This window comes from Macaca mulatta, chromosome 1 (genome assembly GCF_049350105.2).
Source record: "Macaca mulatta isolate MMU2019108-1 chromosome 1, T2T-MMU8v2.0, whole genome shotgun sequence".
In the NCBI taxonomy this organism is placed as follows: Eukaryota; Metazoa; Chordata; class Mammalia; order Primates; family Cercopithecidae; genus Macaca; species Macaca mulatta.
The window spans coordinates 183,963,144-183,979,806 of record NC_133406.1 but is presented as its reverse complement, the minus strand read 5'-3'; the positions used below and the strand labels follow the sequence as shown (position 1 = coordinate 183,979,806).

Sequence of the window (16,663 nt, the reverse complement as noted above, 5' to 3'; positions counted from 1 at the left end):
ACCCCCCATTTTCACCCCCTTCGGTTTTCCTCAGAAAGGGCACCCTGGCTCCCTCGGGACCCTCGCCCACCCCACTTCGCAGCACCTGCCGCATCCGTCCCTCACTCGGACCCGGCGCACCTGGCGCGGCCCCTCCCGCACTCCCGCCCAGCGCCCCGCGTCCCCGGCCCCCGCCGTCGCTGCCTCTGGCTCTGCCGCAGGCGCCTCTCACTCCCGGGAGCCGGCGCCGCGCGCTCCCTCGGCCCCGCCCCGCCCGCCGCTCGCCCGTTGCTTCCCACCTGGGCCCGGCGCGCCCAGCGCCCCCTCCCGGGACCCCGCGCAGCCCCGTGCCCCTCGCGGCTCGGGGTCCGCCCCCCCGCCCGCAGGGCCCGCTGCACTGTGGGTAGGCGGCGGCAGCGGCGGCGGCGCGGAGCGGCAGGCGGCGAAGCGAGGCCGCGCGCGCGGAAGATGGCTGAGAAGCAGAAGCACGACGGGCGGGTGAAGATCGGACACTACGTGCTGGGCGACACGCTGGGCGTCGGCACCTTCGGCAAAGTGAAGAGTTGAGTACGCGCTCCGGACCGCTGTGCGAGCTGCCTGGCTTGCGGGAGGCCGGGTGGAGAGGCGGGAGCCCCGGGCCTCGGGCGGGCGCGGGGCTCGGCGGCAGGTGGAGCGGCCCCGGGCCGCGCGGAGCTGGGGCCCCGGGAGGGTGGCGCGCACCGCCTCGCCTGGCACCGGCGCCCGGTTCCCGCAGGGTCCAGGGAAGGGGGCGGGGGTGTGGGCTGAAGACGGGCGTCCTGGGTTCCAGGTCCCGCGCCCATCCGCCTTTCCGGAGGTTGGAGCAAGGCACTTCTGTCTTCTCTGGACCTCAGTGTCCTCTGCAAAACCGGGAGATTGGACTCTATCCACGAGGCGCCTCCCAGCTCTGAGCCTGTAGGCTCAGGGCGGGGATCATGCACGCTGAGGACTGAGGCGCCGTTTCCTGCCGGGTGCCCTGTTAGGTGCTTTACATGGGATCTCATTGAATCCTACAGTGACTCGGTCAACATGTCCTCACCCTTAAGGTGAGAAAACTAAGACCCCTAGAGATGGAGTAACAAGCCCAAGGTCACACAGAAATGGGCAGTACCAGAGTGAAGTCTAAGATGTCCTCCAATTCTGGTCTTGCTGGGAGGTCCCTGCCATCCCCAGATTCCTTCATGTTCCAGGACTCTCGGTTTTTGGGGGTGACTGTTTGGGGGATGCTCCAGGGGCCAGAGGTTGTGAGTCTTTCTTCCTGGGGTGTTGTTAAACGCTGGAATGCAGCTGGATTGGGTCAGAGGTTAATTAGAACAGAGAGGTCTGAAGGTGGTTGTGTTTGTAAAATGGCTATGGGAAGACTTCTGGGGTAAGGGAGAGAAAAAGTTTCCTTGGTGTTTGGAGGATTGAGGTTGAGGAGGTCAGGACTACTAAGGCATATTCTGCTAAGGTCTGTCTTCATGGAGATAGGATCCCATTTTGGGTGTAGGAAGACAGGCTGCTTTTGAAATGTTATACTTTATTAGAGTTAAGTTAACTAGTAAGAATAGTTGTGTTGAGCTTTCATTTGTTTTCTTTTTTGTTAATTAGTCACATGGGATTTAATTAACCTGCCTTCTCTCCAGAATAGACACAGTTGTTTATTAAAAATACTTTGTTGTAAATCCAGAATTATAAGTGAAACATTGGCTTTTTTTTTTTTTTTTTTTTTCTCTTTGCTGAAGAAATGCTGAGTAGGCAGTCTGGAAATTTTATTCTGAGGTCTCTATTTCCTTGTAAAATTCGTATTTTAACCCCAAGTCAAGGCTGTTGAATGAGTAGAAGAGACTCATTGTTCATTCCTGTGGTAAGAATCAGCTCCTGTTTTCTTGCACGTGTTTAATACCCATTCATTTGTTCAAAAAACTCTGAGCACCTGCAGCGTGGTAGGCACTGTTCTAGGCAATGAGGATACAGCAACGAAAAAACGGATCTTTTCATGGAGCTTTCTAGTAGGGGAAGGCAGACAGTAATCAGAATATGTATGTAAAAGGTATATTTAATTTTACTGAGAAAAATGAAGCAGGGAAAGGAAGATAGTTTTGTGAGGTTGGCAGTTTTCAATAAGGTGGTCAGACAAGGTGGTATTTTTGCAATGACCTAAAAAGTTTGTAAAATTCTTTGCGGTTCTGTGAGGGTTATGAAGTCCTGGGTTATTTTTGAAAGACCTTATAAGTAGAGTGGATAGTTAGAATATGTTTAAGATGAATACAGGACGATCCAGGGATTGTAAGGGATACAGTAAGCCTGTAATGTTACTTGTCATTTAGTATCATTATTAAGGACTATTGTGTTACAACATTATACAGTTGCTCAAGCAAACAGTGCCTTTGACATTTGGACATGTACACTCTCAAAGTTATATAACTTAACCCTATGTCCTTTCAAATTGTGTTAAAAATTTTTGCTGGTCTTTTTAAGTTTGTATACTGTAATCTGAATGTAGAGTAGAATACCCATCAGATCAATCAGTCCATTGTCAAAGACAACTTAAATCTCTTGTGTGTACTTTTGAATTGTTTCCAGGCACTGGCTTCTTGAAATATAAACAGAAAGAACTTTGATTTATGAGAAATCCTTTTCCTGGAGAACCTCTGTCCAATGAACAACCAGTTGAAGGAGTTTTCCTAACACTGTATTAGATCCTCTGAAAAGTGATACTATGGTTTCCTATCCAAGATTATGATCAGTACAATTGTTTAATAAAAATTATAGAAACTGCTACAATCTACAGTTACTCATATAATTCTTCAAGGGACAAGTGAAACAAGTCTTTTTTTTTTTTTTTTTTTTTTTAAACTGTGGCTCATGCCTGTAATCCCAGCACTTTGGGAGGCTGAGGCGGACGGTTCAGTTGAGGTCAGAAATTTGAGACCAACCTGGCCAACATGGCGAAAACCCGTCTCTACTAAAAACACAAAAATTAGCTGAGCGTGGTGGCAGGTACCTGTAATCCCAGCTACTGAGGAGGCCGAGGCAGGAGAATCGCTTGAACCTGGGAGGCAGAGGTTGCAGTGAGCCGAGATTGCGTCACTGCACTCCAGCCTGGGTGACAGAGCAAGACTCCATCTCAAAAAAAAAAAAAAAAAAAAAAAAAGGAAAACAGCTTTATTTAGGTATATTTTATATATGAGATTCATCCGTTCTAAGTGTACAATTCAATGATTTTTACTAATTTTGCCAAATGTTGCAACCATCATTATAGATCAGTTTTAGGACATTTGAGGACACCACAGTAAGATTCCTTATACCCATCACAGTTAATCTCTTTCCTACCCTCAGTCCCAGGAAATCACTAATCTGTTTTCTGCCTGTATAAATTTGCTTTTTCTAGGCACTTCTTCATAAACATGATCATTCAATATGTCATCTTTTGTGTCTAGCTTCTTTAAAAATGCTTTTGAGATTCATGCATGACAGAGCATGTGTCATTAGTTTGTTCCTTTTTATAGTTGAATAATATTCCATTGTGTGGATATACCACATTTTCTCTATACAAAACCAGTTGATGGTCATGGTTTCAAGTTTTGGGCTATTATAAATAATGGCATTACGAATATTCACATGTAAGATGTAAGTCTTTATGTGGACATATGTTTGCACATAGCTTGGGTAGATAACTAGAAGTAGAATTGCTGGGTCATATCATAGTTTTATGTTTTACTTTTTGAGAAACTGCCACACTTTTAAATGGTCACACCATTTTATAACAGTCCCATCAAAGATGTATGAAAGTTCCCTTTTCTGAGTATCTTTGCCAACATTTGTTAGTGTCTGCCTGATTTATTACAGCCATTCTAGTGGGTGCGAAATAGTATCTCATTGAGGCATTAATTTTACATTTTCCAAAGGACTAATGATGTTGAACATTGTCTCATGTAATTACTAGTCATTTGTGTATTTTCATTGATGAAATGTCTGTTTATATCTCTTGTTCATTTTCTAATTGGGTTGCTTGTCATCCTATAAGTTGAGTTATGAGGATTCTTTGTAAATTATGGATACAGATCCTTTAATGGATATATTTCGCAAATATTTTCTTCCAGTCTGTTGTGTCTTTTCATTTTCTTGTGTCTTTTGAAGTATAAAGTTTTGAATTTTCATGGGATCCAATTTATTAGTTTTTAAAATTATTTTATGGACTATGCTCTTGATGTCATGGCAAGAAATCTTTGCCTAGCCCAAGTCTCAAAGATTTTCTTTTATGTTTTCTCGTAAATATTTTATTATTTTAGCCCTTATATTTAACTATGTGATCTATTTTGAATTAATTCTTGTGTATGGTGTGAGATAAGGGTGTAAGACTAACTTTTTGCAGGTGGATAACCAATTGTCCCAGCAGTTTTTGTTGAAAGCAGGTGCATTTTTAATTGCTGTAGATTTTAGACATTGCAAAATGAATTTCTACTAAAAAAGCTAATAAGAGATGATTTAATTTTAAAAGGTTGGCCAGGTGTGGTGGTCCATGCCTGTAATCCTAGCATTTTGGGAGACCGAGGCAGGAGGATCCCTTGAGCCCAGGAGTTCAAGACCAGCCTGGGCGCATAGGAAGACCCTGTCTTTGATTGATTGATAGATAGATAGATAGATAGATAGATAGATAGATAGACAGACAGACAGACAGACAAATGGTTATAAAAACATGGAAATGGAGAAGCAAGGAACATCTTATGTGCTTTCTCTCTTGACTTTTTTTCTTTTTCTTATTTATTTGTTTATGAATTAGCTTTTTTAGGGACTGTGTTGGCCAGGCTGGTCTCGAACTTCTGGACTTAAGCAATCTATCTGCCTCAGCCTCACAGTGTTGGAATTACAAGTGTGTCCTACCATGACCAACTTTGACTGTTATGCTAATTATACATTTAGAAATTTTAAGCCAAGCACAGTGGCTCACACCTGTAATCACAGCACTTTGGGAGGCTGAGGTAGGTGGATCACTTGAGGTCAGGAGTTTGAGACCAACCTGCCTAACATGGTGAAGCCTCGTCTCTACTAAAAATACAAAAATTAGCCTGCTGTGATGGTGTGCGCCTATAATCCCAGCTACTTGGGAAGCTGAGGCAGGAGAATCACTTGCACCCGGGAGGCAGAAGTTGCAGTGGGCCGAGATCGCGCCATTGCACTACAGCCTGGGTGACAGAGTGAGACTCCATCTTAAAAAAATAAAAGAAGGAAATAAAGAAATTATAACTTCAGTTGTTGATATATCAATTTATGGACCAAAGTTAGGTATAAAAAGCAAAAATTGAAAATGGAATAGTTTTAATAGCAGTAGTTTTAATTTGTTTTTTTAAAGTATATGGAAATCTTTGTATTTGTTAGTAAAGCCTTATTTAAAATGTTTTAAATTTTCTCCTTCATTAGTCTGTTGTATTATTAAATTGCTGGGGGACTGTTTTTGGAAACAGATTATATGGGCTGGCAGAGTTTATAAGTAATGCTTTTTATCTACTAAAAATTTTTCTCAGCCGGGCTTGGTGGCTCAAGCCTGTAATCCCAGCACTTTGGGAGGCCGAAACGGGTGGATCACGAGGTCAGGAGATCGAGACCATCCTGGCTAACACTGTGAAACCCCGTCTCTACTAAAAAATACAAAAAACGCCAGGCGCGGTGGCTCACGCCTGTAATCCCAGCACTTTGGGAGGCCGAGGCAGGCGGATCACAAGGTCAGGAGATCGAGACCACGGTGAAACCCCGTCTCTACTAAAAAAATACAAAAAAATTAGCCGGGCGCGGTGGCGGGTGTCTGTAGTCCCAGCTACTCAGGAGGCTGAGGCAGGAGAATGGCGTGAACCCGGGAGGCGGAGCTTGCAGTGAGCTGAGATCCGGCCACTGCACTCCAGCCTGGGAGACAGAGTGAGACTCCGTCTCAAAAAAAAAAAAAAAAAAAAAATCTATATTTACTGTTTAGGTTCTCACTCTGGGTAGGGTAGAACTGTTAGAGAGCTCTTGTAATTAGACTTGTTCATCTCTTATTCAACTTCTCTAAAGGTGATAGAAATTCTAGAATGGTCCTGTTGTTTGTGCTATATAAAGACCGGTTGAAGAAAAAAAATTATAATGCCAATTATTTATTTTAAAAGAAGCCTGCATTTTCAAGATGAGGAGTAGTATATATGTGGTTTATGATTTAAACAAATTTTTTTTCAACATTTTACTCCAGAAATACATTTACCCATATGTGGTTTATGAAATAATTATTCTTCATTGGAATTTTTCACCAAGGGATACTTAGGTTCTTTCTTGTCAGCAAAGTCTCACCAAGAAGTTACCCTTTCTGTTTTTCAAATAGTTACATGAGTGGCCTACAGACTGCTTTCAAGAAATTAAGTAAATATTTTACTAATTCCCCACTTGTTTTTGAGATAACAGGAAGGATAAACCAAACCAAATCAAAACAAAACAAAAAAGCGAAAAGTGTTACCTTATTTTGAAATGAAAATATCAAGTCCTAAATGATAAATCAAATTTCACACAACTGTCCCATCAATTGACGGAACTAAAAGTTATGTCTGTGGTATTTTGGTCCTTTACTAGGATTTGTTTCTGACTTGTGTGCTAGTGTGGAAGCCCTGACCAATTTAAACTCCCTGGTCCTTGTTTTCTTCCCCTCCTAAAGGATAACACTGGAATAGCGAATCTGTGAGGTCCTTTACAAAGCTATCATTAAACCGATTTTTAAAAGATTTAACTCCTCAAAATGGATGTATGTAATTATTCATCCTGGTTAATGAAAATTGGAATTCCTGAATCTGAAATGTAGATGTAATGTAGAACAGGGGAAAAGGAAACATATTTGCAACACTTCAGTGATAAAAGGTACAATTTGATTAAGTTGTTACTATATTCTAATAACCGTACTATATACGCACTTGCTTTTTTTTATTCCCCAGAGTAATCCTCGAAGTTTGGTATTATCTCCATTTAACAAATGAAGAAATTGAGAAACAGATACTTTAAGTAACTTGTCCAAGGTTCCAGTGCTATTAACTGGTAGAGCTAACAATCAAATTCAGGGTTCTCAGACTGCAAAGTCTCTGCTGTATGGACGATAAAGTCAAAATGCCTAGTACGTTCTGAGTTTCAAACCTACAGGGATATAATTTTCTATGTCTGCTCATATTTATCAGAATTGAGAAAATAAGATTTAAATGTCTTTTAGTCCATATTTAGAGATAAATAACGTTTTTTGAAATGTCGTATATAGATGATTAACATTTTTATTTTTATTTTTCCAGAATTTAATTTGATGCCTCAATCTTTCTTATTATAAATGTGCCGAATTCTACCAGTTTTAACCCATGTTTCTTAGAAATACTAGTGATTTCAATGTGTTTACTGATATAAAAGTAATCTTGACTAACGATTGCCAGTAACCTTTAGTAACCAGATGAAAGAGAACTTGTACAAATGATTTGATATTCTAGAAGAAAACGTTGGTATAAGAAGGTATTAGCTCTGGAATTTAATTCCATTTCTACTACTAGTTATCTGACCTTTGGGAAAAACCATTAGACGCTGAGCCTTTGTTTTCTCCTTCGTAATATGACAATGATCATACTTGGCCTGCCTACTTTCTGGAATAGTTATGAAGATCAAATGAGTTGAGGTACATAAAATGGCTTTGGAAAAGATAAAATGCTATACAGATAGATGAGACTGTTGTGGAGATGGTGAGATGCATGGTAATTGTAGGTAAGTTCTGCACCCTGTGTTAGGAAGTACTTACTTTCCGTTGAAATGCCTTCAGTTCTCACACCAACATTGAGATAGAGCTGTAGTAATCTGCCCCTGTTTTGTGGTTGCCTAGGTTGAAGAAAGTTCTTAATGACTACTTCATCTGTGCTTTATGATACTTATTAATGTTTATATTAAAAGCAATATCCTTTATGACTAAGTCATGTAATTTGTTTTTTCCCAAATATGGAAGATGAATAAGAATGAAATGGAACTAATAGTGAAATAAAAGTGAATGTACACACATTCACAGTAAATTGATTTTACTTTTGAAATTATTCAAATTCTAAACAAGTGTTAAATATTGGTTCCAAATAATGAAACTATGTTTCTTCTCAAATATTAGATTAGTGATTGAATTACAATCAGTTGAATTATTCTCTCAAACAATTAGGTAAATGAATTATGTGCTATTCAGGTTTCTTTCGCTGATATATATATATATATATATATATATATATATATATATATATATATATATAATTTATATGATTTTTGAATTGTGTCCTTAATATCTGAATGGATTTCGTTCATTTGGTGTAATCAGTTGCTTGACTTTCAAAGGGTATTTTAAATAGGAAACAATGTTGTAAATGGTAGCTAGTTTCCGAGTATGTCCACAAAGGCAGCATGATATAGTATATATACTCTCTGTAGTGTGTTGGACTTAGAAGACCTGGGGTGGAACCTTTGTTTTGTCATAAACCAGCCATGTGGTCAAACTCAATCTAAAAAAGGGAATAATACCATATGTTCTCTTCTAGTGTTGTGAGAAGTACATGAGAAAATGTAGGTAGATGAAAAAGCACTCAGAATTACTTATGTACTTTTGTGTATGTAGACACCATTATGTACTTAAACCCACAATTAGCTGAACTATGAGAATAATCTGTGATCTGGTTCTGAGACCAGAAATTTATTAATGAGAGAGAGGGAAGAATTCACTACCTCCTGTCTTGTTTTACTCGAGTCTTCTTTCTGCAAATGAATATGTTCAGGAACCTCTAATTCTCCAGAAGCTGCTCACTTTTCACCCTCTCCTGTATATCACTTGGAAGACATATACACAAACACATTATATGTATTTTGTATACATATATATGTATGTATGTATTCCAGATCCCATGATATCCCTCATAGAAACTCTTGGAGGAAAGAGGCATAAGCTGGAGAGGGGGTAAGTGTGGGCAGCAGATGGCATTTAGTGTGAATGGGTCATTTTAAAGTCATAGTCCACTTGTAGTAGAACCAAAATGAGGCTATACATATATTTTCAGTACAGATAATACACTCTAAAAATGCTTTTCTACCAAAGCATTTTTGGTAAAAAGAGCTAAAAATGCTTTTCTACCAAACTTTCTCTTAACATATCCATATAAATTAGAAAGAATTTTGTAGGTCGAACATACATTGAGGTAATTACCTCAGTTCCATGAACTGTCTCCCTTTTTCATGCTGACACAACCCTGCTTTATCTTGCTGCTTTTTATAAAAAATCCCAAAATATCCACTTACCTTGTGGTCCATGTTAGCTTTCTTGAAAGCATTTGGTACTGCTTTGTAATGATAATACCACCCCATTTATTCTTCTGAGATTCCTGTGGTTTCCTCAATGATAGGGAAAATATTTTGTAGAGGAAGTATTAATAATTTTTGAAGCCAGGCGGATAATTTAATTTGACCTAGCAGGAAGATCTAATCTCAAATCCTTTAAGAAATAATGAGTAAGTGGCTGGCATAGGACCCTTAAAACATTAAATATGTTATAAAAATGACAGCAAATCTACCTAGTGTATTCATCAGCTACAAATATAAGAGAAATGTAAACCTTAAATCAGGCTTTTATTTTTCTCTGTTATTGAAGTGATTGAAATGCATATGAAAAGCAATGTGTTTATTTTGAAATATGATTAACCTTTTTATTTTTAGTATGGTGTTATTAAGGAAAGAATTTCAGGCAGTTATCTATGCTAATAATAGAAGCCTTCTTCATCCCTTCAAGGGAACAGTATTCTTGCTTAAGTGGTGTCTTATGTTTGGCAGTGTTTGCCTCTGATAAATTTTATGTATTTCTTTGGGTGGTACCTTTGTTTTTAAAGTATTCATAATTCTCTTTTTAATCTGCCACTAGATCTTTTTAAACAATCTTTTATATTATTAAAGATAATTTATAAAATCTTGCTATATGTCTCTTACTTTGAATGTTAGTATATTATTAATATACTTCATTTTTTCAGAATCATTTTTCTTCAGATTATATATAGTATTAAAACAAGAACAGTATGTTCTTAATCAACATCTCAGTTTCTAAATTATAAATGAATTATAAGGTAAGTTAAAACTGACTCTCGTAAAATAAGAGATCTAAAATTTTTAAATATGCCATACTTTTTTTTCTAAATGCTTGTTTTACTTGGGCAATATGACAACTATAAGTTATTTTCATATTATTTTAAAAAATTTATTTTACTGTTTCTCACTATACATTATATATATTATATATATATTTTTGGTAGAGACAGGGTCTCACTATATTGTTCAGAGTAGTCTCAAACTCCTGTGCTCAAGTGATCCACGTATACTGGCCTCCCAGAATGCTGAGATTACAGACATGAGCTACCATGCCCAGCTCTTTCTTTTTTTCTTTTTTTAATGTGTTTGAGTGTAAGTTGGAACTATATGGTATTCCATAATTGATTTCAGTTTTTCCAGCCTTAATTAATGGAATAATACAATCAATATGTATTAAGTATTTGCTGTGTTTAGTCATACTGGATTTTAAGCAAAATATTTTTACCAGTGTTCATTTGTTCATGAGGGATCTTCTCCTATGACCCAGACATCTCCCAATAGGCCCCATCTCCAACACTGGAGATTAAATTTCAGTGTGAGATTTGGATAGGACAAATATCCAGACTATGTGAAGTGACTAAAAGGCAGAAGAACTAAGCAGAGTTTGAGTCTTGGGAGACAACAGTTGAAGTTCACAGTTTATCAAGGGGAGTCTGATAAACAGTTGGGTTTTTGGTTGCAACCCACTGAAGACGGATATCCTGCTTAGAATAAGCTTAATCCCAGATGGATCTGCCTCTTATCTTTCTTCTCTGGGGTAAAATAAAACTGTCAGAGCATCTATAGATTTTCACACACAATGTTCAGCATTCCAAGAGATAGGGTGAGGATAATAGAAACAGGTTTGTAGGAGATGCAGAGAGTAAAGATATCAGACACAGGATTTAAAATAACTGATACTTTAAAGTGGAGAATATTAGCAGACGACTGGAATCTATAAAAAATAAAGGAAATTCTAGGACTGAAAATACAATAATTGAATTATCCTTTAGATGATGAATAGCAGATTAGATTCCATTAAAGAGAGGATTCATGAAGTAGATGATGGGTCAGAAGAAAATATCCAGACTGAAGGATAGAGAGGTAAAAGGATGGAAAGAAAGTATAAGACACATGTGAGAACCCAGCAAAAAGTCTAATACATGTATTATTGGAACCCATATAGAAAAAGTTAATTGCAAGCCTCCTTTTTTTTTTTTCTGTAAAACGGTAACCCCAGGTTTACCTTCTTTTAATATAGTTTCTCTGGACATAGACTAAGATAAATGTGATTTATCAGTTCTATTGCCAAACAACAATATTTATTGTAAAAATGACCTGTGATTGGTTAACTGCATTTGGACTGGGAGGACTACGAATGGACATGTTATACTCCCAAGAGACTACATTATTCACCATTTCTGCCAGCATAAAACTTACAGGGAAACAGACCTCCAGTTCCCTTTTAAGGTATCTCTTCACACTTAAGCACCTCCTGGTGGGAGGCTTAGAAGCTACAAGAATGAGCTTATTATATGAAGTATTTCTTGTTTGAGGCTTGTATATGCTGGAGTATACTGTATCCACTCATGGCCTTCACAACTTCATGTACCCCTGTGTGATTGAGGAGGCATGGAAGTAGCAACTGAATATTTTAAGAACTTCTGATGAAGATGTTTTTGATTATGCCATCCTGACATTCTGTGTTTCTGTCCTAAGTTCTCATAAAAAGCTAAGTAAAACTGATGTAACATTACCACCTTTTGTATCCTGGGGTATGAATGTCATCTTGAATTCAAGACCACTGATGGTCATACACAGTAGGTAATACACAATTCCAGAAGAAGAGGACAAAGCGAATGGGGCAGAGGCAGCATTTGAGGAGATAATGGCAGAAAGTATTCTAAAACTGATAAAATGCCTCAAGCCACAGATTCAGAAGTTCCAAGCAGAATAAATATGAGAAAACCATTCTAGAGATGTCATTGTGCAACTGGTCTAAACCAATTCCCTTTTCTTGAGTTTCCCTTATGCTGGTGTAGACTGTATGTATCCTTGCAGAAATGGGGGAAAAAATGTTGAGAATATCTTAAAAGCAGCCAGAGGGGGAAAAAAGTGTATTATCTTCAAAGGGACAATAATAAGTTGACTTCTCAACTAAAACAATGTAAACAAGGGAAAAATGGAATGGAATTTTTTTTACCCTCAAAGAAGTAAAAGAAACAAACTACCAGCCTATAATTTTATGCCCAGCAAAAATGTTCTTCAAAAATAAAGGCAAACTGGGCGCGGTGGCTCATGCCTGTAATCCTAGCACTTTGGGAGGCCAAGGCGAGGATCACCTGAGGTCAGGAGTTTGAGACCAGCCTGGCCAACATGGTGAACACCATCTCTATTAAAAATACAAAAATTGGCCAGGTTTGGTGGCACATATCTGTAATCCCAGCTACTCAGGAGGCTGAGGCAGGAGAATTGCTTGAACCCGGGAGGCGGAGGTTGCAGTGAGCCGTGATCGCACCACTGCACTCCAGCCTGGGTGACAGAGTGAGACTGTGTCTCAAAATAAATAAATAAATAAATAAATAAATAAAATAAACTCCAGCGTGGGTAACAGAGCGAGACTCTGTCTCAAAATGAATGAATGAATGAATGAAGGCAAAATGCATTTTTATGCAAACATAAATTGAGACAGTTTGTCAACAGAAGACATATAGTAAAGGGAACACCAAAGGGAATTCTTCAGGATGACAGGAAGTGATCCCAGGTGGAAGGAAGAAATGCAAAAAGAAATGAAGAGCGTTGGAAAGTCTAAGTATGTGGGTGACTAAATAGATACTGACTATACAAAATAATATCTTGCAAGATTAAATATATATGTAGGAATGAAATGCAAGAACAGAAAAGGTATGAGAAAAAGTAGAGTTATAGGGTTCTAAAATCCTTTGGGAAATGTAAAAGCACAAACTTTTATTAGACTGAAGTAAGTTAAGGATGCATGTTGTAATATCTGGGGTAGCCATTAAAATGAAACCTGAGGGCTCTAGAGAAAAAAACACAGGTCATGTTTCTTGTTTTGTTTTGGAGAGAATTCTAAATCATTCCACAACTCTACTTTAAAAAGAAATTTTATGGGCCGGGCGCGGTGGCTCAAGCCTGTAATCCCAGCACTTTGGGAGGCCGAGATGGGCGGATCACGAGGTTAGGAGATCGAGACCATCCTGGCTAACACAGTGAAACCCCGTCTCTACTAAAAAAATACAAAAAACTAGCCGGGCGAGGTGGCGGGCACCTGTAGTCCCAGCTACTCGGGAGGCTGAGGCAGGAGAATGGCGTGAACCCGGGAGACGGAGCTTGCAGTGAGCTGAGATCCGGCCACTGCACTCCAGCCCGGGTGACAGAGCGAGACTCCGTCTCAACAACAACAACAGCAACAACAACAAAAAAATTTTATGGACTGTAAAATTATGTAGTCAACAAGAAAACATTCAGGAGTGGTTAATGAGAATGGAAGGGGAGTTGTTTGAAGACAGGAAAATAAAGGAGGATGAATAAGAAGGAGATGAAACGTGCAATAAGAGAGACAAAAAGAAAATAGACACATGAGGACCAGAGTTGGAAAGACGTAAGAGAGGGCATGGATAAGTGTTCCTGGCAGAGTCTACTGAATGCTAATACATTCTCCAACCGTGTTAAAGAATTTATACTGGTAAACGGTTTTTTTTTTTTTTCCTTTTCCCTTTTTTTTTTTTTTTTTTTTTTTTTTGGAGTCTGGGTCTCACTTTGTCGCCCAGGCTGGAGTATAGTGGTGCAATCATAGCTCACTGTAATCTCGAACTCCTGGGCTCAAGTGATCCTCCATGATCCTCCTGCCTCCTCTTTTTTTTGTTTTTGTTGGAGACAGAGGCTTCCTCTGTCCCCCAGGCTGGAGTGCAATGGCATGATCTCGGCTCACTGCAACCTCTGCCTCCCGGGCTCAAGCAATTCTTGTACTTCAGCCTCCGCAGTAGCTGGGACTCCAGGTATGCTCCATCACACCACTCCTGCCTCCTATTCCTGAGTAGCTGGGACTACAGGTGAGTGCCACCATGCCCGGCTAATTTTTAATTTTTTTTAAAATTTTTTTCTTTTTGTAGAGACGGGGTCTTCCTGTGTTGTCAAGGCTGGACTCAAACTCTTGGCTTCAAGCGATCCTCTTGCCTAGCCCTCCTAAAGTGCTTGGATTACAGGCATGTAATCCTGTAATCAGCTTGGCTGTAAACTGTTTCCTTGACTCTATTTTTTAATCTTAAATGATTATGTAAAAATAAAGTTGATTTTCCTGTGGAATCATAGATGAACTTAAATTTTAAAGAAGTATTTTATTGGCTGGGCGTGGTGGCTCATGCCTGTCATCCCAGCACTTTGGGAGGCTGAGGCAGGTGAATCACATGAGAGGCCAGGCATTCAAAACCAGCCTGGCCAAGATGGCAAACCGCTGTCTCTACTAAAAATACAAAAATGAGCTGAGCGTGGTGGTACATGTCTGTAGTCCCAGTTACTCGGGAGGCTGAGGCAGGAGAATCGCTTGAATCTGGGAAGAAGAGGTTTCAGTGAGCTGAGATCATGCTACTGCACTCTAGCCTGGGTGACAGAACGAGACTCTGTCTCAAAAAAAAAAAAGTATTAAATATTTTATTTATTTATTTTTCTTTCTATTGCTGCTGCACAAATTAAAGTTTTAAAGAAATATTTTAAAGTTACAATCTAAAACCAGTATAAACACTTATTTTAAAAATAAAGCAGAGGTGTCATATCTCACTCCTGTAATCCCAGCACTTTGGGAGGCTGAGGTGGGTGGATTCCTTGAACCAGCCTGGGCAACATGGTGAAACCATGTCTCAACAAGAAACACAAAAATTAGCCAGGCCTGGTGGCACGTGCCTGTAGTCCCAGCGACTTGGGGAACCGAGGGGAGAGGATCGCTTAGGCCTGGGAGGTTGAGGCTGCAGTGAGCTGTGAGCATCCTACTGCATTCCAGCTTCTGTGACAAAGAGAGACCCTGTCTCTAAACAAATAAATAAAGCAGAATACAGCATATCATGTAATTAAAGAAGTTAGGTATAGAACAAGTCTTTACTAAAAAAAAATCATTTCTGTAGATCTTTCCTGATCTATTTAAAATAGCCCATTTTCCTGTCACCTTGTCACTCTGCTTTCTTCATGTATCATCATTACATCACTATGTTTCTTCTATTAAAAAATTTCCTTATTTTTTGTCTTTTAGCACACCAAGCACAACTATAATGTTATATATTTGTTTATTGTTTGTGTTCTCCACCAGAAGGCAAATTCCATTTATTTTCACAATTCAAGGCAATGCCTACTACACATCAGACATTCAGAACGTATTTGTTGAATGAATGAGCAAATGAATGTGGAGACTAATGGGGTAAGAACAATTAGGAGAAAAAAGTCTTCAAGGATGTACAAGTTCATTCTCTTAATAAAATTTAAGTTCATTTTACATATTTTGTTAGGGGATTTAGAGACTCTTAAGACTCTCAGTTTATGTGTTATTTTCTTGATTTTCCAGCACCTCTTGATGAATAACCTTAGTATATCTGATCCATACAAAGGCCACAGCCCTACCCCAGCCTTACTCTCTAACTGAACACAGCAATTCTCCATACTTGATTATTTTCACGCATTGTCCCTCCCTCCTTAGCCTATCACTGCTAGACTCTATTCCTTCACTGTGACCTCATTTCTCAAATCTAATGCTAGAGATAATGCTTATCCTCTTAAGCATGCAAGTGAGCACCCTTGATAAGCTGTAATCAAGGAAACCTGATTATTGAAGGGTAAAATTGTGTGAATTTTGAGCTTGGGCATTAGAGGCAGACACACCATCCTGTCACTCACTGATTTCTAATTTCCAGTTTGCTCACTTGTAAATAGGGCATAATAATATTTACCTTGTAGGAGTTTTGGGAATTAAATATGTATATAAAGTACTATTTAATAAATATGGTATTTATTTAATAAGTTGGAGATAAAGGAAGTCTCTTGCTTCCTTGTCAGAACCATCCTTTAGAGAACTTTAAAGGATTTTCAGGGAAAGGAAATTTGGAGAAGAGCAATGAAATTGTTTTATTTCACCATGGGCAAAGAAGAAAGGAGCGTTGTGGTATTTTGGCAGGAGTCTGGGGATGGTAGGGGTCAGGACATATGTGCATTATATAACGCTGCTGATCACCAGAGTTATGGCTCTTGACACGAATGAGTAAAGGTTGCTGACCACCCCATGAGGCCCAACTGGCTGATACATGTGTGATCTCTTGGCTCGTCACAGCTTAGGTATATAGTGTCCTCCAAAGGTTCTTAACTTTTTTATTGTACTCCATATACAAAAGTGTACTGGCATCTTTTACATAAATCCTCAATAAATTTTCACAAACTGAACACACCCATGTACCAGGACTTAGATAAACACATGGAAAATGACCAGTATCCTAGAAGTCCCCTTGTGTCCCATATCCCCTTGTTTCCATCCTCCACCCCACCAGTGGGAACTACTATC

At 39.2% G+C, this 16,663-nt stretch overlaps 1 protein-coding gene across 2 annotated transcripts in view; it reads left to right on the top strand.

The window, feature by feature from the left end:
• The first annotated feature begins 416 nt into the window (after positions 1-416).
• The window catches only part of PRKAA2 (protein kinase AMP-activated catalytic subunit alpha 2), a 62,810-nt gene continuing 46,563 nt past the window's right edge, over positions 417-16,663 (top strand). For both annotated transcript variants that reach the window (XM_015140450.3, XM_077955840.1), the window contains exon 1: positions 417-541. In XM_015140450.3, coding sequence (XP_014995936.2) covers positions 448-541 — 94 coding nt within the window. In that variant the 5' untranslated portion in view covers positions 417-447. The remainder of the gene's footprint in view (positions 542-16,663) is intronic.